The 21,953-nt window shown below is 41.4% G+C and overlaps 1 protein-coding gene across 4 annotated transcripts in view; it reads right to left on the reverse strand.

Moving 5' to 3' along the window:
- The window catches only part of LOC108674539, a 180,561-nt gene that overhangs the window by 155,492 nt on the left and 3,116 nt on the right, over nt 1-21,953 (reverse strand). For all 4 annotated transcript variants that reach the window (XM_047882704.1, XM_047882707.1, XM_047882706.1 and 1 more), the window contains exons 2-5: nt 20,855-20,983; nt 18,656-18,781; nt 18,256-18,403; nt 15,161-15,300 (exon numbers count right to left, since the gene is read on the reverse strand). In XM_047882704.1, coding sequence (XP_047738660.1) covers nt 15,161-15,300; nt 18,256-18,403; nt 18,656-18,781; nt 20,855-20,983 — 543 coding nt within the window. The remainder of the gene's footprint in view (nt 1-15,160; nt 15,301-18,255; nt 18,404-18,655; nt 18,782-20,854; nt 20,984-21,953) is intronic.

Consider the following 21,953-nt stretch of genomic DNA (forward strand, 5'->3'; position numbering starts at 1 on the left):
GTGTTCATAATGATACACACTCAATTTGAAATGTCACAATAAATTAGAAACTAAGAGCTCACAAGTGCATTGTCAAACCTTTTAATGCAAATTAAGTCCGGGCTTCAAGGTAAAAATTTCAGAAAGGCGCATGGAAATTCTTCTGCATCTTATATAGTTAAAAACAACAAATTGGTACTATTGAAAGAATTCCTGGAATGCAAAATTGTCATGTCTGAAAAGATAAATTTTAAAATTTGGAAACCTGTTGCACCGACACTTGTTAGAAGTTAGTATAGTATAGAAAGGACACTTTCGTCAAAGTTCTGCACAATCACGCTAACTTGCAGCGCTCGAAGAGATAACAAGATTATTTACCAGGAAACCATCACCAGGCGCTGAGGGAAGTTAGATTCTCCCGTAGGCCTCTTCCGCGAACAGCGCCAGCTAAACGTATTCAGAATTTTTCGAATGTTTTGAGAAGCGGAGGCTCACTTTAGATTCTTGCTTAAGAAGTTGGCGCATAAGGCATGAGGTGGTCGTGATACGGGGACCTAGGCCAGCACATCGACGACCTGCCTCGGTCACGCCGCAACGAAGACTGGCGTAAAGCTCCCGTATACTACGTTATAACGGCGGTAGACCCACTGCCCTGACGCCGCGCTATTAAAAAAGTCATGACAAAATTTCTTACTACTAAAAATTGTAGAAAAATAATCAAATATGAGACGAATGCTTAACTTGTCACCAAATCACTGACAGCTGTTCAAGATAATTCCACCAATTAGAGACAAGGAATCGGTCGCCAAGTGTTATAATCAAGTTTCGATAGTACAGACCCTGAGCGCCAGCTCAAAACAAAATTGCGATGTAAACCGATTTCAATTCATCATACATGTATAGTTAAAATTTATTCAACAATTCAACACAGAGGAAAACGACAGTACCTTTACCTCACTGGGATTCAATTGATATTTTTAAGAGGTTCAATTGGAAAAATTTCTTCAAGCCAGAGGAGAATAAAATGTCAATCTAGCGCGATGTATATGTAATCAACCGTAATTTGGGGTCGGTATCAGAAACGGCTTCGGAATATAGACTATAACCGCCTGTTGGTGATTCTCGGCAATAAGGAGTGCTTTCATCAAAAATTGTCATTCTAATCTTGGCATTTACACATACGACAGAATTCAAATAACAATACATGAATAATTCCGAGCAATTCAGTGTGATTATAATTTCGCTATTCGATCACAACACTATTGAATAACTTCAGGGTATGAATAAAATTGGAAATTCTTTTTATTCATCAGCTAATGTACCAAAATTTCTTTACTTTTCAGTATATTTCATCTACCTACTTGCGTTAATTCTCGTTACTATAGGCCTTTTGATGCAATATAATTGATACCAGGTTCTTACGTTTAGAGTGGGTGCATTCCACAGCGATAGCACAATCAACTCATTAAGTGGTCAATAATAACGGAATTAGGAGGATTTTTCAAACCTTTCGTTGGCGACCGACAACCTAAAATCTGTTAACATCATCGTAGGGAACCTTAAAGTAAACACGCACAATGCGAGTCCCAGACAATATCCTCAGTATTGGCCTGCCGGGTGGAGAAAGTGTGAACAATATCTGGACAAAATTGTGCAGGCTGGCAGTGATGTTTTGTTGCGTTCAGATTGCGTGGCAATTACGAATGAGTCGTTCTGAACTATGAGCCAGTCGGCGTTGAAGCATCAATTGGCAACGCAGGACTCTGGCAAAAAATAGTGCCGTAAACCAGAGATAGAGACGCTCAGCTAGAGACGCCCATCTAGAGAAAGAGACGCTAAGCTAGAGAAAGAGGCACCCATCTAGAGAAAGAGGCGCCCATCTAGAGAAATAGACGCCCATTAGCAGCGTTGCTGTCAGGCTCGCCAATTTGTGACTTAATTGCCCCTACCTCTTGCGCCATCTCAGCAGCTCTGCTTTCTACTGCTTTCCAACTCTCCAGACATGAACTCTTCAACGCTTCAGCCATGACAGCTTTAAGTTGTTCAACTAGTTTGTAAGCCCTTCCAGGCACTTGATCGGCGCAATTTATTCTACAATTTCAATCTTCGAGTGTGCGACTGTATGCTGACAAGCGGGCTATAGATGCTTAGATGCTTTTACAAACCAATAGGACTTGAAGAAAAGCTGCACAGTTTTCCAGCCATCAAACTTCGAGGTTCTCAAAAGCATCTGAATGAACTTCAGAAGGTTCGAGTTGCAGGCAATTAAACTTGTTACCGTTTGCTATATTTCAACCTACCATTCAGCTTTTTCAGCCTTCACGGCTCTCAACGCCCTTCCCGTGGCAAAGCGCTTGTCTACCGTAACTTAAAATTCTTAACAAAAAAAATCCTAAGCAGAAGTTCACGGAAGCCGCGAATCGTCTACGAGATTTCAACACAAGGAATAATGTAATTGAGCAACTTCGTTCGGAAAAATTCCCCCAATAGGATGTAGGGAAAGTTCGCTCTATAAAAGACCGTCTGAAAAATGTACGAAAAGATCGACGAAAAACAAAGAGAATTCGACGCTCGAAGTGGACAGAAAAAAGCGCACCGAGTCCAAAGGCAGGGTCGACTTGGGGGTGCGACGAGGGGCGTGTCAATATAAGTAATTTTTTTGCTAATTGAATACTTTTGTGTTTGGCGTGAATAGCTGAAATATTTGGTCTACAATGCTGGGTAAAATCAACTCACTTAAAATACTTCAAAATTATGTACATATATCATAATGGAAGACTATCATAAATTAATTTGATCATGCTAACTGTGATCGGCAAGGCCGTATTTACGATACCAAACCCGGAATATTTCAAGAAAAAAATTAATTAATAAAAAGAATTCGAGAAACTAAATGAATTGCAATAAACTTTTTCCAAGACATCAACTCGAGTTCCCTATACAGCTGTTTCGGGAGGCAAAAGCTTTGAACAATTTCTTTTATATTCCAAATAACGTTACGATATCTGTGAGAATGAATCAAATTCGAGGCATCCCTCAACAAGAAGTTGGTAGAAATTGAGTTGAATAACCAACGATTTCATAAATCCTAATGTTGTTTATGACGACGCCCAAGATGAGAAGGGGTAGCATCATACCGAATAATTTAACGATTGAGAGTCACTCGCACTCGCAGCAGTGAAAATTTCTTACGATACTGAGCGAAGTGAACGCGTACTTTCTCTATTCAGCTATGTCTAGGAAAAATGAACAAACTGTAACTCACGCTGAATGATTTCATGCGTGTCGCAATGCATATGGAAAATATAATAGTTCCTAAAGTCGGTACGATTACAACGTAGTAAAATTAGGCAGTCCGACAAGGGGTAAGAACACTGATCGGAGCAAAACTCTGAAGCTCCTCAGGGTGGTTACTACAAAATTTCGTGATCTGTTTTCGTGTTTAATGTAAAAATAGATGAATATTTATTTATTGCAATTTATTTTCTACATATAATCAACTATCGAACTCCGAATACGAGCCAGCTAAATATAATGGATGCATTGTCAAGTCATTACGTGCCACAGCTGGTCAAAATTGAGGATTTTTTTATGGCATCTTAATTGACGGAATTGACGGACAGCTCAAGCGCGAAGACAACGCAGTCACACCACAACGACAGTGACATCACGCTCACAAGATCACAAAAATCAGGAGGGTGTGGAAAGCAGCAGTTAATTGAAGTGACAGGCAGCCAGATGCCGTCCTTCATAATTAAGATAACTCAAGCACGTCTTGAAGCCTCGAGACCGGCGCCCGCGCCACGGGAAGGTGTGGACAAGGTCGTCTTGCGTGTCACGTAATGACGTGTAATTGACGACACGAAGACTGAACCTTAAATGACAGGAAGACGCGAGCTGTAACGCAGTGATGCTCCTAATGTAGCCTTCAACAGCGCCTCCAATATAATTAATTATGTAGATGCCATCGTGTAACACAGTAATTCATTCAGACATGCAGCATTGCCTCTACAGTGCGCAGTAGAATATTCAGCAAAACAGTATTGTTACTTTCAACGCAAGTAAAAATTCAAACACGCAGCACCGACAAGGACAAAATGTTGTACAGTAAGCCACTGTAACCAAAAACAGTGTAATTATGCATGAAGGGTAACGTGTTACGGTAACGTTAGCGGTATATAGTAGGTATCGTTCTCACTCTCTCTTCTAGCAATTGATGTACATGATCAACATCAAATATTTGATCAAACTAAACAACATTCACCAAAAATATCTACAGTAATCGAGGTAACAATTGAAGATAATAACAGATATTACTTATAATTACAATTTGTGCATAGTGTAAATTATCGCACGATATTTCAAATCAAATTGATAAAATGCTTGAATACACGAGTTAACACACTTGAATAATCAAGATAAAAAATTTTAAAATAAAACTAAAATAAGCACTGAATTTTTAGCAATCATTTTAATCCAGATATATTAACAGCTGGAAATTATTCCATTAATATACTAAAGAAATCCAGAAATTGAGACAATTTAACAATTGTCGTTAGATTCGTATGAACTTCATGTAAATCCAGTTATGTCCTCGCAAAAATCGAATTAATGCGATGAAATAAAATTTCCGGGTAGCTTATTGTAGAGGTAACGTTATAAAGAGGAACTTTTCTAAGAGGAAAGTTGAAAAATGATTCAAAGAGCCAAATTTATTAACCGGGATATGATAAATGAGCTACATTAGGTACAACCTGATAGCATCGTTGAAGCTCCGAGTATGAACATCTTCAAAAGCAGACTAGACGAAGCTATGCAGGAGCATATGTTCAGTCTTAAAATGCCTAGCAAATTATGGACCAGGCAATAAGTCCAGACGAAGCTATGCAGGAGCATATGTTCAGTCTTAAAATGCCTAGCAAATTACGGAGCAGGCAATAAGTCCAGCAGCTATCTCAATCAATCGTCAGCTATGGAAATATGGAAAGATCGGGTTCCAAAGGCCGGATCCCTTGTGAATCAAGTCACGAAAAGTTCAAGAATCGGCAACAGGCCATGGGCCTATGTCTTCAACGCCGACACTTCTATTCTATTCTATTCTAAAACTCTCTAGAGAGGTAAAAAGAGCAGCTACTCACCTTATAGCCTCGGCCATATCGCACCCGTGCCAGGCTAACAGCTTCTTACCTGCGCAAGACACGCACAAATGAGAGGCTCGCTACACACACGTCTGAGACTCGTGAACTTATGAGTATAGTGTGGAAACTTATGAATATAGCGTAGAAACACGTGAGTATGGCATGGGAACATGTGAGTATATGCATGCATTACGTGGGCATGAATTTTGTTCGATGCCAGACTGAAAATTACATAAATTTCAACGGCAGAAATATTAAGAGTGGCACACAAATGAGAGGCTCGCTACACACGTCAGAGACTCGTGAGGCACACTTGCCGATCTGACTGTCTCGGACAGTCTGAGGCAAGAGTTCAGTCAGAATAAGACAGGATACGTGTTACGGACAGTCAGAAGTAAAATTAGGAGTCAGTCCAGTCAGTACGAAACTGAATACTAGTTATTGACAGTCAGATGCAAAATTGGCAGTCAAGTCAGTATGAGACGGACTACTAGTCACGGACAGTCAGAAGCCAGAGTTCAGTCTAGTCAGAATGAGACTGAATACTAATCATTGGCAGTCAGATGCAAAATTAGCAGTCAGTCCTGTCAGCTTGAGCAGACTAAGTCAAGGGAAGTCAAACACAAAAGTAGCAGTTATAGTAAGACAGCAACAGACAGTCGAGTAGAAAAGTAATATTCAGTACACTCATCACGAGTCAGCCAAAATCTTCAACTCTACTTATCCATAAAATAAAGGCTAGAAACGTACACATAAATAGCACGATTTATTGCATGTAGAAAATAACAAACTATAAAAATAGCGGTTAAACGGTTTACCCTGATCGCAACTAGTACAACTTCCACCACACACATAGAAATGTCTTCAACCGGCCAAGACTCCCTTAGCCGAACTATCGCACAAACAAAACGCCCCAATTTCATTAACCAAAAAGTAGCGTTTATTCAACTAAAAACAATAAACCTACAACGCGGTACAGCTATTTTTACACACGAAGCTTCGCATAATTAAAGCCGCAACAAAAACTGCAGCCACAGTACGCAGAACCACGACGCAAGGCGTCGCAGTCTAACGAGCTTCAAAGGAGAAGAGATAAAATTTTGGCAGTATTAGCATAATGCGCAGGTCTGTGAGGGAGGGACATGAGGGTCTAAATCAGCGTGCCCCTATTAGTCTCTGAAGGATTTATCGAATGGAATATTATATTACTTAGTCTCCAAATAAGAGTAAATTTGAGTATTTTCATGGCATTTATATAATTAAGGGCCTTAATACGGGTATTTTCTTTTTGTTGATTTATACTAAATTTTTGAAGGCAATGTGCTTACATATATTTAAACGGATGAAATGCATGGTTTGAAATTTTGATATACACGATTTTCAGAGGAACCTAATCAAAAAGCAACTATGAGGCCGATGTAAGGCACACAGCGCTTGATGACAGCAAACAAACTCGCTTAAGTTGCCGCGTCGAGCGCGTGTGGCCGTGACGCCACGAGGCCAATGTTTGCCCTTTTATGAAGAGGCGCGCGACATCAAAGCCTGGCAAGTTTGAGGGCTTCAGTACCTCATGATGAACAGGTCAAGGCAACAGACGTGCTCAGAAAGCAGCCAATATTGTGTTGTTATCGCAGCCAGATGAAGGGGGCTTATTAATATGCATGGTAGCTTGGGGTGCACATGGCTTCCTAATGAAATGCTATCAATCACGCGGGACTTGTGATCCATTACATGCTTAGCGCTACAAGCAAGAGGCTTCCATCACCTCACACAACGCAATCAATAGCAGCAGGAGGTGCCAGTATCAATGTATTAATTAGAGAACGTAATTGATGAGGTCAGAATTAACCTCAATGCTGGGACCCCATTTACTTCCACAGATAACACGCTTCCTATTACTACTACTACTACTCTTTAACAATAATCAGTTTAAACTTAGGCGCCGTTAGACTGAGTAGACCTCACGATGACGAAAGCAAAATTAAAGCTTGAATAGCTCATTGAAGAAACTATGGAAACGAAAATGTTCCATGCTTTCTGGCCGTCTGATCACTGATAAAACGAAATAAAATCTTAAATAATACAATAAATACTACACATTGATGATAAACATGAATAGAATTATTATACCAACTTATTTTTTCGTTAAATAAAGAGCAGAAGAATGAATACGAAGAAAGTTAAAAATTTAAAAGCATAAAAGCTTTCATCTTGAACGGAAATATATTATGCCACACAAACACAAAATCAATCTCTTCGTGGAATAAACACGAACAGGGAAATAGTTTTGGGCAACAAAATTTTTCACGGTACGTAACAAAAGAATTTAACAATTGGAAGCGGAAAAGGCTAAACGGAACGCAAGAAATTATTAAAACCAATGAAAAAAGATCAAAGAAATCATTGCAATTTCAAATCCGAAAATTAGAGACACGACAGATCCGAAGAAAGAATAAAAGGAGGGTTTGGTAGCCAGCTAAGATCAAGTGATTGATGGAATAGCTCACATTAGACAAAGGATTGATTGACGCGATTGATGATCGTGAGCTAACTTATCGTAACGGGGATGGGAATTTCGGGGGAAGCTTCAAGAGCTTCCGGCCAAAAAAGACATGAAGAAAATACAACGAACTTTTGTGTGATGAAACAAAACTTTCTGATGTGAAATGAAGGGAAGACCCGAAACGAATCTGTGAAACATTTTATGAACATTCATTAAGAGAGGAAAAATTGAAGAGGTTCGAAGAAAAATAAGTAAGATAACGATGCCGACTGTTGGAAAATAGCATTCAATACACGTGATGCTTACACGTGACTTGCGTCTATTCATCGGCCACAACAAAGACGACCAAGTGAACGAGAACAAAATAATTCTAAAAAAGTGAGCGAGGAGGCGGTGTCGGGAAGACAATCTATTGCGACGCGCAAGATTGCCTCTATAACTCAATACCCGCGCCCTGAAGTGATTGCCGACAACAGCGAGTGTGTGAGGGCACAAGTCTGGGTGTGGCGGTGTGTAGACGAGCCATGAGAAGGGTGTGTGGGCATGAGAAGGGTGTGTGGGCATGAGAAGGGTGTGTGGGCATGAGAAGGGTGTGTGGGCATGAGAAGGGTGTGTGGGCATGAGAAGGGTGTGTGAGCATGAGAAGGGTGTGTGGACCCTTCTCTGTGTGTGGATGAGAAGGGTGTGTATGAATATAGTGCACTTTATCTATGTGTAATGCAAAGCTGGGCGTGGTTACACTATAGACTGTTTAGAGGAGTGCTGAATGTGCACTGTACAGGCAAGGCTGCAGTGCCTCCACCGCACGATGATGTGCACTGAAGACACAAAGGCTGCACCGATGATGTGATGTGATCTATCAAGCAATTGAGCAGAGACGCGCACAATATACAGAGCAGAATATACGTCGCACGTCTGACGCTATATAATAAACCTGGAGCGCTGGCCTGCGAAGTAAAAGCAAGCTGTGCTAAAGAAGAGGCTCAAAAGTAAGCTTGCGTAAGCCCTCTCTAAAACTAACGATTTATATTCAAATTAATGCATTCATTTCGCTGCAGAAGCAGAGAAAAAAGTACCAACGCCAATGAACTAGAAGGGACTCTTATTTATAAAAGTACATGATGAGAAAAAACGACACCATTCACGATAAGGAAGGTTAAAAAAACTTGATGGTTCGTCACTCTTGATGGTCGTCACAAATCACGACAAGATCATCATCAAGTATCTTTGTTCATATAAAAGTGAATGAAAATATGGCACTTTTCAACTAATTACGCAGTTGTATATTCAAGGCAACCGAAATCAGCGCCGTCTGATGGAACACAGACCGGCATACAACTACACACTGAATAAGGGAAGCAGCCACACATCTTTGATCCACACCCGAGGTTTGTGTTCGATTCTATTGAATCAAGGCGTCCATTAAACTCGGCAGCACATCAAATGGATTACGAATTACTTCACTCATTTGATTTGTAAATCAATTGCCTTCACGTCGGGCGGTTCGCCTGTCCATATCGCAGTCAGACTCCGTACGGCAAGTAATAAAATACCATTGCAGATATTCACCATACCAATATTGAAATATTTCGTAAGTGATGGAGAATTTGTTCACTTTGTTTCACTCGTCCAACAATCATATATTCGGGTGTTAAAAACAATTGAAAATTGTTTCTATTGCCATCAGCAGAAACCATTTCACATAATTCAATCATCCAGCTAGAAATGAAATAAAAAGAAAAATTGAACTCCAGGAACCATGCAGAGATCTAAGATGATCATTGACATAAAATACTTCGAAACTCTCAATTCCTACGATATTTAAAAATAAAACGTGTCATGACGGCCGAAAATTTTGCAAACCTAAAAAATTAGCTAACAAAATCAAAAGACTGGCGAGCCTACGTGCTTTGTCTCCAGGCCGAGCGACTGTCGTGTCTGCAGACGAGATCGTCTCATTAAAATCTCGGGCAAAACTCTGGACACAAAAGATCCAGTCTAAATCCTGCCAGCAGATAGGATCCTGGCGAGCACAATAGCAGTGCACTTAGTACCGGCAGCCTGGCAGCATTCATACACTTCAGCGAGGCAAATCTAGGATCCATCCACTAAAATATCGTCATTGTTCTTCAGAAGCACGTGTGTTAGCTTTTACCTCGTCTTTGTTCTTCAGAAGCACGTGTGTTAGCTCTTACCTCGTCTTTGTTCTTCAGAAGCACGTGTGTTAGCTCTTACCTCGTCTTTGTTCTTCAGAAGCACGTGTGTTAGCTCTTACCTCGTCTTTGTTCTTCAGAAGCACGTGTGTTAGCTCTTACCTCGTCTTTGTTCTTCAGAAGCACGTGTGTAAGCTCTTACCTCGTCTTTGTTCTTCAGAAGCACGTGCGCGAGCTCTTACGTCTTTGTTCTTCAGAAGCACGTGCGTAAGCTCTTACCATTGCTTACCATGGCACAAGAATTTAGTCGGAGCAGATATGCGTACATAATTGTTCGTTTCGTAATTCGTTTTAGTTCATAAGAAAAAATCGTGAACATCAGTTCAAGATTACGGGTGTAATCTTCGAAAGCCGTATATATTGTTCCCGAACATTGTGATCCAGGAAATATTGGCGCTAATATATAGTCTCAGGGTACCACCAGAAACGAGTCGCGATGCGAATGCATACTATAAAATAGCCTAGCATGAGTCGGAAAACTAAATTTAGTCAATCGAGTACCAAATTTGATCGTGAGACATCACATACCTCATAATCTCAACAGTTTTGCCTCATTTCACTTTGTTTGATAATAATCAGAGAATTAAGTAATTGTATTGTTCAAAGTGAATAATGGGAGCAGGATTTCGGAGTATGGTAAATCATTGATAAATATCACGTGTTAAGCAGGAAACTTTATGACTGAGTTTACTTGCACGCTCTTTTTATTCATCCAACGATTGCAACAGCCATTTGCATCAACTAATGAATGCATTAAATTTTCCTCTCATATCATTCTTTGCTTGTGACGAAATAAAAATTTTGCTTTTGCTCGTAGCCATCATGATAAATGAAACGAGACGAAACTCTAGAAGCTGTGACTTGGAATGCGAAAGAATAAGCCTGCGGAAATATAGCTGCTGATTTACGTGCTTCCCGAGTCTTAGGGAGTCACCTATAAGGCTGAAGACATGACATTCTAATATTTTAGAATGTCAGGTTGTAAACTGGTTATTTTCAAGCCCATCTTAAGGATCCTGGATGCCAGGGTTTCAGGAGTGAGCAAACAAAGTCGCAAATCATTCGGAGCTCACGAACCAATAGTGTCCAAGCATTTGAATGAATTTTTCATTCATTTCCGTTCATCTGCCTTGGCTTTTTGTTAGTTTTAGTATAATTTTCCTGTATTAAAAAAAATCTCAAGCATTTCAAATTGTATTTTACATGAATAGTAAAATAAAAACGACTCGGAACAGAAATTTACATGAGCACACGTGCACTAAGTTTGCCTGGTAGAAAATGTCCCCAAATTGGAATTCCAAACAATGAAGTTCAAGCGACAGCTTCTCTCAACTTCCACGCTGCATGATAGTGAGAGGAACACGCCGAGCAGGTATTGCGGCTACGGCTGTCTGGTAGATTACGTTACGGCAGCGCATGGTAATGAAGACTGACACACAGCATACACAACACACAACGCTACACACGCAACAGTGCACACACAGCGCTGCTACAAACACAGCACTGCACACAGCTCACACAACACTGCACACACAGCACTGAAGGCACAGCGCTGCTCCAAACACAGCACTGCACACAACACTGAAGACACAGCGCTGCTCCAAACACAGCACTGCACACAGCTCACACAACACTGCACACACAGCACTGAAGGCACAGCGTTGCTCCAAACACAGCACTGCACACAGCTCACACAACACACTCAGCCCCGCACAGACTGCACAGCACACACAACACTGCACACCCAGTACTGTACACACAGCGCTGCCCCAAACACTGCACTGCACACAGCTCACACAATACTGCCTAACAACACAGACACTCAGCCGTGCGCAGACTGCACAGCACACACAGCACTGCACACACAGCACTGCACACACAGCACTGCACACACAGCACTGCACATCACTTCAGAGCACACAATGAGATGGGAAGACATAGCAAAACTATCATCCATTCCGCACCAGGTTCAGCAACACTAATCACGCACGATTTACATTCACCATCAAAATTCACGAGCGTTTACAAGCACTATTCATCCCTGCCATCATTCAGCCTCTCCATCGAGCACCATAATTCATTGTCAGCCTCAGCAGCTCCTCTGAGGCGGGGCGAGGCAGCCCCAAGAGAACGCCACTAATGGGACAACACAACCTCCCGCCTCCCCAGCCTCCGCCTCACTGCCTGCCACGCATCAAATTATTGCGCCTCACAGGCCGTGTGTTCGACCTGCCACGGTAACTACGCCACGACCTGGCCACGGTAACTACGCCACAACCTGCCACGGTAACTACGCCACGACCTGGCCACGGTAACTACGACGACCTGGCCACGGTAACTACCACGATCTGGCCACGGTAACTACCACGATCAGCCACGGTAACTACCACAACCTGGTCACGGTATCTACGCCAAGACCTGGCCACGGTATCTACGCCAAGACCTGGCCACGGTAACTACCACGACATGGCCACGGCAACTACCACGACCTGGCCACGATAACTACCACGACCTGGCCACGGTAACTACCACGACCTGGTCACGGTAACTACCACAACCTGGCCACGGTAACTACGCCAAGGCCTGGCCACGGTAACTAACAAGACCTGGCCACGGTAACTACCACGACCTGCCACGGTAACTACCACGACCTGCCACGGTAACTACCACGACCTGGCCACGGTAACTACCACGACCTGCCACGGTAACTACGCCACGACCTGGCCACGGTAACTACCACGACCTGGCCACGGTAACTACCACGACCTGGCCACGGTAACTGCGCCACGACCTGGCCACGGTAACTACCACGACCTAGCCACGCAACCACGGTAACAACACGGTACCTACAGTTGCTGCACGGTAATTATAAAATTGCTGCACGGTAGAGACAGTAGCTAGGTGTACGCACGGTAAGAAAGCACGGTAAGAGACACGGTAACGCACGGTAAGAAAGGCAACCGCGCGGTACCTGCGCCACCGCCACACGACGTCGTTGCCACCAACGCGCGTCGGCCATGACAGTTCGGTGCAGGATTCGCGATGCATCATTAAACCCTTGCAACTATCAACAAATTTTACTTCAGATCCATTAACCGCATTAAATAAATTTTACTTCAGATCAATTAACCGCATTAAATAAATTTTACTTCAGATCAATTAACCGCATTAAATAAATTTTACCTTAGATCAATTAACCGCGTTATAAAAATTGTACTTTAGATTAAATAACCGCGTTGAATAAATTTTACTTGAGATAAAATAACCACGTTAAATAAATTTTACTTAAGATTGATTAACCGCGTTAAATAAATTTTACCTTAGATCAATTAATAGCTTTAAATAAATTTTACTTTATATTAAATAACCACGCTAAATAACTTTCTCTTTAAATAAATCACGTAAATAAATTTTACTTTAGATTAATTAACCGCGTTGAATAAATTTTACTTGAGATTAAATAACCGCGTTAAATAAATGTTACTTTAGATTAATTAACCGCGTTGAATAAATTTTACTTGAGATTAAATAACCGCGTTAAATAAATGTTACTTTAGATTAATTAACCGCGTTAAATAAATTTTACTTTCGAATAATTAACTGCGTTAAATAAATCCCACTTTATATTAATTAACCGCGTTAATTCACCACTTGAAAACTGCAATCATCCATTTACTCGTATTTTCCACTTGCAGCTCCACGCCAGAAGCTCACTCATTCTTTGTAAGAAAATAATTCCTCACTTCACCCAGAAAAATATGCGAGTCTTATCTTCACAATAGTAACAGACTTTCTACGCCATTTTTGCCAGGCAAAACTGTGTCAGGTTGACCCACAGAAAGGCCAAAAGTGCATCGTGGTTTGGACAAGTCTCAGTCATATCTCTCAGTACATCCATAGTCAGGCTACAGCTAACGATAGTTAGGGGCACTTAATACAACTCCCAGAGATACACGCTAATAATAATAATAATAATTGAATTACACAATAATAATACATTTGTCAATAGTCAATCAACAAATTTATTACGGCCACGGTTATTTTATTAATAATCAAATTATTAATTAATATCAAAAATGATGATTGAAATGTACTAGAGTATATAAAATGCAAAACTTATAAATGTACTAAAGTACGTACTACAGCCCGACGCAAAAGGTTAGCCCCATCCCTTTAAAACATCATAAGACAACGAGTTTTGCCAGTTTCAACGTGCAAATGGTGACAAACGAATCGTCTTGGTCTCAGTAATCTATAGCAGGTGAAATTTGGTGAAAAAGTTAATTACTGGCGGAAAAATCAAGCGGTCTGTTTTTTGCACTGACGCAAAAGGCTAGCCCCACTTTGCAAGTTTGGCGCTCTTGCGGACAGGACGCAGCGTATAGACTCGCTGCAAAGGGTGCGTTCACAGCGTAGTAGTTGTGCACGGATCTTATGCTCACCTAGGCAAGAAATGGACGCAGGAAAGCCTCTAACTGAGTTTCAGAAAGGTGCCATTCAAGCCCTGATGGCGCTGCCTGAGGGCGAGCGTCCTAGCCAGCGTCAAATGGAGGCACAAGTGGGGTGTAGCCGCAAAGCCATCTTCAACTATCTCAAGGACCCCGTGAACTACGGAAAGCGGCACACCAAAGGCCGCCCAAAGAAGGTGTCGGCCCGTGACACGCGTCGCCTCTTCCGAGTTGCGGCGCCCGGCGACTTGACCGCGCCCAAACTAGTCCAAAAGTTGGAGCTCAATGTCTCCAAGTCTACCGTCTCTCGCACCCTCGCGTCCTCCGGAATCTTCCAATACGTGAAGATGAACAAGGCCCCCCAATTGACCGATGCTCACAAGCATGCAAGGGTCGCCTGGGGCACAAAGCATGCAAGTACTAGTGATGACACCTGGGCCAAAACCATCTTCTCTGATGAGAAGAAATGGAATTTGGATGGCCTAGATGGTCTGAAGTACTACTGGCATTGCCGCAGGAATGATCCAAAGGCAGCTTTTAGCCGCCAAAATGGCGGGGGCAGTGTAATGGTGTGGGGAGCCTTTCATGCAAACGGGACGAGCGAGCTCGTCTTCCTCAAAGGCAACCAGTGCTGTCTCTTATACACATCTAGATTAAAGCACGACCAGACCTTTGGTTGTTATACTCTCCTGCAGGCGCAGGCAATAAATCTTCTCTTCAAGGTAACCACTGTCTCTTATACACATCTAGATGTGTATAAGAGACAGGCACTAAAGAGACGCACTAAAGAGACGCACTAAAGAGATGCACTAAAGAGACGTACTAAAGAGACGCACTAAAGAGACGTACTAAAGAGACGCACTAAAGAGACGTACGTACCTTCATCGTGCCGCTGGTCGGGCCGGGCTGGCCCGTTCTCGACGTGGTTGCACGTCCCGCCCGAGGACGACGTCGGGGACAGCGGCACGGGCCCGTCGCTGGGGGACCCCAGGACCGGCCCGTCACTTCTCCTCGAGGCTCTGACGCAAATACTAATTATTGACAACATATTACGAAAAAATACAAATTCTCCATAAATCGTAAAAATAAATGAAATGAAACAGCAAGAATTTTTGCTTCCTTTGAATTTTGCATGAAAAACGTACGGTAACATATGACGGTGATAGGCAGCTTATTACTAGGTAGGTGATAGGAATATTTGGGAAGGCTATCAATACATTAATTAACACAATAATCTCGATTCGAGAACACATTCAAGCCATCAAAGAGACACATAATTGTAGAATACAGCTGAATCCTAATTGGGCAAATTATAATTAGATAGCTTCAAAGCCAATGATATGAAACTAGAAATAGAACTATTCATGTACATGTCGTGCCGAAATCGCGGAATTGCCGATTCTATGGAATTGGTAATTCTGCGATTTCGGCACGACATATACATGCATACGAACTATTAACACACATAGTAATTTATGCCTGAATTAGTCGTCACTCACATAGCATCTTGTCATGGAAATCTACGGACAATACACCCAACATTTAATTTACTACCCCCTTGTGTGCTTTGTGTAATCTCTGAATATCCTGTGTACTCTGTGAGATCTGTGTACCCCCCTATGTACTATGTGTAATCTGTGTACATCCTGTGTACTCTGTGTGATCTGTGTACCCCCCCGTGTACTATATGTAATCTGTGTACATCCTGTGTACTCTGTGAGATCTGTGTACTATGTGTAATCAGTGTACATACTGTGTACTCTGTGTGATCTGTGTACCCCCTGTGTACTATGTGTAATCTGTGTACATCCTGTGTACTCTGTGAGATCTGTGTACCCCCCCGTGTACTATGTGTAATCTGTGTACATCCTGTGTACTCTTTGAGATCTGTACACCCCTCTGTACTATGTGTAATCTGTGTACTCTGTGAGATCTGTGTACCCCCTGTGTGCTTTGTGTAATCTGTGTACATCCTGTGTACTCTTTGAGATCTGTATACCCCTGTGTACTCTGCTGTTTAATTTGTTTCTATTAATTTTTCCTAAAGGCAAATCTCCCCAAGAAATCGTGGATAAAACTGAAAACTTGACTCATTTATATGTAACATTGCTCTCAACACCAGAGATATGAGTGTGACTTTTTCCATAAATCGGTGATTTTTGACCTTGAGTGGATAAGAAGTAATGTAATTTTAATGTTAATTAATGTAGTAATGGTAATTTTAATCAGGTATAATAACGCAGTAATATTAATTTTAATCAGGTATAATAACGCAGTAATATTAATTTTAATCAGGTATTATAGCGCAGTAATGCTAATTTTGATCAGGTATTATAACGCAGTAATGCTAATTTTGATCAGGTATTATAACGCAGTAATGTTAATTTTGATCAGGTATTATAACGCAGTAATGTTAATTTTGATCAGGTATTATAGCGCAGTAATGTTAATTTAAATAATGTATTATGACGGAGTAAGAAGAGAAATGCAAGAGGGTGACAAAGTTTTCCAACAAAAGGCTGTACTGATAACCATATCATATGGCCATATGCCCATATCTTATATGGCCAAACATTATTGTGCACAAGTCAACTGCAAATACGAATGCATAAAATGTATATCAATAATGACAATAGTGTTTGAGTTTCTTTCAATTCACAATGCATTTTGAAATAATAATTAGACCAGTCATTAATATGGTAATGATATCTAACTGTTCAGAATTACCTTAACTGAAGTTAATTTTGTCAATAATGAGAGTTATGAAGACCATCAACTTGATTTACAGAACAGGCTGCTAAATGAAAATTAATGTGAAGTGAGTGCCGATCGAAATTTTACTGTTTGTGGAACCACTCGAAAATTTTTCATTTATAAATGAACAAATTGAATCTACATAGCATCCCAATAAGCGCGTGCGGCGCACAACATGCTAGCGTTCTGCCCTCGGGCCGCACACTCACAAAGATGAATGTGTCACATTGCCCAAATAGTGACACATTTACACACATTGGTGCCGCAGCCGTAATACTGTTAATTTTTCGGGTCCAACTGAGTCAGGATAATATACACAAGGGCAAACAGTGCATCGTTGTTTGAACAACGTCTCCCTCATTTCTCTGACTGAGGTTTGCCCAGCTCTGAAGTAAGGTTTAGTCATTAATCGGAAGGTTGGCAGTCAACAGATGAATAGAAAACACAGGTATCTTGTGATCTGTAACTGCCCTGTTGTGAGTGGGGAAAATGTAAAATTCGTAAAAAATGTACAAAAGTGAAAAAAAATATAAGAAGCAGCGGAGTTAGGCTTGATAGAAGGCAGGCAGCGTAAGCAGACGTAATTTCGAAGCACAACACCCGCGGGAGCGAGACAACAACATTCCAGGTAAGAGCAGCACAGGAGCTGCTCCCTGCACCAACACACTGAAGTTCCCCAGACGCCGACGCTGCCAATACTTCGACGAGCTGCGCAGGCAGCTTACTCTGTGCAGGCCGCTTACTCTGTGCAGGCCGCTTACTCTGTGCAGGCAGCTTACTCTGTGCAGGCCGCTTACTCTGTGCAGGCAGCTTACTCTGTGCAGGCCGCTTACTCTGTGCAGGCCGCTTACTCTGTGCAGGCCGCTTACTCTGTACAGGCCGCTTACTCTGTGCAGGCCGCTTACTCTGTGCAGGCCGCTTACTCTGTGCAGGCCGCTTACTCTGTACAGGCCGCTTACTCTGTACAGGCCGCTTACTCTGCGCAGGCCGCTTACTCTGTACAGGCCGCTTACTCTGTGCAGGCCGCTTAATCTGTACAGGCCGCTTACTCTGAGCAGGCTGCTTCAAGTCTGGGCACCCAGAAGACAAGTTCTACACACCTGGGCACACAGAAGACAAGTTCTACACACCTGGGCACCCAGACGACAAGTTCTACACACCTGGGCACCCAGACGACAAGTTCTTCACACCTGGGCACCCAGGAGACAAGTTCTACGCACCTGGGCACCCAGACGGGCGTGTCAGGGCCGACGTTGTTGCGGTCCGCGGCAGACTTGAGGGGCAGGTTCTTGGTCCGGCGGATGGCTTGCTTTATGTCCGCGATGGCCGCAGCTACGCTTTCTCTTTTGTGGCCTGCGCTTTCATTGACTACCAATGAGAAAAATTATTCATAAATAAACCATTCTTCAACAGTCAGACAATACTGTCAATTAAACACTTTTGTCAAGATAACTCTCCACACATTGACTCAAGTTAATCATTTTGAGTCGAGCGATCATACACAAAAATGTCATGAATCAATTATTTAGCTAATAGCACGACTGAGTATCAATTGTTTTATGAAGCGTAGTTCCAAAACAAAGCATGGAACTGCCCTGCAGAGCAAGAGGCTCTACAGACCTGCAGTGCAGGAGGAAGGGTCCTGCCCTGACGCAGGAGGAGCAGAAGAGCTGGGCAGGCCAGAGGGGGGCAGGCCGGGGCTGGTGATGGGCCCCAGGGAGCTCAGCAGCAGCGCCCCGTCGCACGCTGAACACCGAACACGTTTAGTACATGTCTGGCTATTATAAAACAAATATTGTCTTCCTAGTATTATTTGTCTATTATTCAACAAATTGCATGTGTTGTTCAGCATTAATGTATCACCATAGTATTTACATAATTTTATCATGCTACACTTGTTTCAGATACTGTCAGCTTAATCAGTGCAACTACTAATAATAATAGGTCACAGGAACTAAGGAGGATAGTGATGCAGCAAACGAGAAGCTGTACTGGAGCACCTCACTGACTGGTAACTTCCAGGAAATTTTTTTTCATTTAATGTAGTAGCAACTAGGAAGATTAAGTGTAGGTTTAGGTAGCTGAAATTAGGGAATAGAATAGGATTTGCGAGCACTTCGGAGTTGGTGACATTGAATGCATTGGTGACGACCTCGTCTTTATTGTGACGTCTTACCGCAAGCACCATTGAATTTATGAATGAAAATGACTCCTGTTAATTAGTTCGGCCCAACATATTGCAGTAGCTAGCAAAAGGGGTGTATCGTCACACTTTGCATAAACAGCTCAAATCATGGGTCACCACAACCATTTACCCCGAATCTTGTCTAACAAAATTAACCAATTACCCCTGAATAAAACCTATTCATTTACTCACAATCTTATTTCGAATATTACCCATCGTAACACTTTGCATAAACAGCTTAAATCATAGGTTTCCGATATTTTGTTAGACAAGATTCGGGGTAAATGGTTGTGGTGACCCATGATTTGAGCTGTTTATGCAAAGTGTGACGATACACCCCTTTTGCTAGCTACTTATTGCCTTTGGGTCGTTTATAGCTTGCTCCAAAGCTTGCCGGAAGGCCCTCAAGCCAGTATTCAATTCCGTCGGTCACGATATGAAAACTCAGATCCCTATATTGCATTAAACGTTTCACCATACGACCGTCCACTGGCCTCTTACTAACCACAATCTTCTTGAGGTTCGGCCGACCTTTTATTTATTACCCTAGCCTTAATTTAAACCGTCACTAAAAGGCATTACGCCACTACTTGATACAACCTACAGCAATATTTTAGAAGGCATTAAAATAATTAGGATTATAATCATATTCTGTGCATATTGTTTACAATTCAAATGTCAGACTCAAAAGATTGATCTAACAGTTTTATTACTCATCACTTTCAGTATAGTTCTGATTCTTGTACGTCTTACACTGCATGTACTTGCTGCCTACTTCGTTTGTGTGCATGCCATAAAATATTACCCGTGTACATTTCTGTGCCGTTCGAATTTAGAAAAATTTGACATATTTGTTTACTCACTGATATCAGAAGCTCATTGCGTTGATTTAGTTATACTGTCCGTTTTACATTTCGGCTCTAAATTTGAACGTCGCCCTGAGATCGTTGGAACTTCGGATAACTTTCCGCGGATTCAATATTGATATAATAATGAAATTATTTCCTTACAATAAAATTATTAGGAAATAGTTTGATTTGCGTTATGTCATTACAAACTTCCACCTGATAAGTAACTGCCCACAAGTAACTGATAAGTATACCTGTTTCATCCAACTTACGCTTCATCCAATCAAGTCGAACCAATTGAAGCGAACATTAAATAACACAGCGGCAAAAGTGACCAATTCGTCACATTTCAGTTTCTTCATATTCAAATGCTATTATAATTAGGCTACTATTTTTTCATATTGCCAGGTATTAGTGAAAAATTTTATATTGAACACTAACGGGCCAACGAACGACTAGTCTAGCTATGACTGGCCAGATCAAAATATGCAGTCAGCGAGTTTCTTCTACACAGATTCTCTTGCTCTGTACATGTGCATGAGTTCCTCTGATAACATCAATATTGCCTATGAATTGTACATTTGATTATCACTATCAATTAACCTCATATCAGGTCATCTCAGAAGCCATCAGATTTCCCGCAGAATTATAATATTATATATTATATTAGCTCATTATTCCCGCAGCCATCAGATTTCCCGCGATTATTGGGTAGAATATCGGCCTAATAATCGCCATCATAACATCACTATTCAATAATGTAATGATGTATATGATGATTCTTACTCGGCGTGTAGTGCGGACTGTGCAGTACACTGCTCTTGTGCTGCGGTAATGTGCCGTTCTCAAGGATAGCACCGCCCCCTCGGTGGGGGTGGGGGGCGGGGGGCGGGGGAGGTTCTCCCATCTTATCATCTGCACGTTAGAAATTCCTTAAAACCATGATATATTTTGAACATAGAAAGGAAATCACTAATATTCGGTTAATTTGTTCTATTTGTCTAGTGAAAAGCTTTATCCTGTAGGACGCAGGATGCATTTGACAAACTCTTATTGATAGTTCATCCTGCATTATAAAGAAGAACTATACGAGCATCTACTGTCAACAAAACATTAATTTAGTGTATAACTAAGAAATAAATAGACATAAATGCTTAAAAAATACCGTATTTAATATAAACATTTATTAACTCGAATAGCAAACATGTGAGTCATAATAGCAGACAAAATTCAAGATAAAAATGGCTAACACGTTTTGCTAAATATATGTATTTAAACGTTCAAAGTCGCGCTGAGTGGCAGGCAACCATCAGCAAATAAAGAAATTAAAATTTTAATTTAACATGAAACCTGAACTCTGGAAACTATAGATATCATAAAAGAAATTAAATACTTTGTACTACAACACGATGCAAAATATTTCACTCGTGCAAAAACGACGAATTCGATCAATTTTTACAAAGAAGAGTGGTTTGAAATTCTACGTACGTAAAAATTAGGTGGTACCAAATAAGGTGTGTGGTACAAAATAAGGTGTGTGGTACAAAATAAGGTGTGTGGTACAAAATAAGGTGTGTGGTACAAAATAAGGTGTGTGGTACAAAATAAGGTGTGTGGTACAAAATAAGGTGTGTGGTACAAAATAAGGTGTGAGGTACAAAATAAGACGTGTGGTACAAAATAAGGTGTGTGGTACAAAATAAGGTGTGAGGTACAAAATAAGACGTGTGGTACAAAATAAGGTGTGTGGTACAAATCAGGTAAATTGTACAGAATAGAGCACGAGGAGCGAAGTGACATTTCGTACCACTGATGCACAGAGCTAAGTCTAGTCACTTAGATATTAAAAAATTGGAAATGTGATTTCGTTGCAATAAAATAAGGG

The sequence above is a fragment of the Hyalella azteca genome, unplaced genomic scaffold (assembly GCF_000764305.2).
Source record: "Hyalella azteca isolate HAZT.00-mixed unplaced genomic scaffold, Hazt_2.0.2 contig11104, whole genome shotgun sequence".
In the NCBI taxonomy this organism is placed as follows: domain Eukaryota; kingdom Metazoa; phylum Arthropoda; class Malacostraca; order Amphipoda; family Hyalellidae; genus Hyalella; species Hyalella azteca.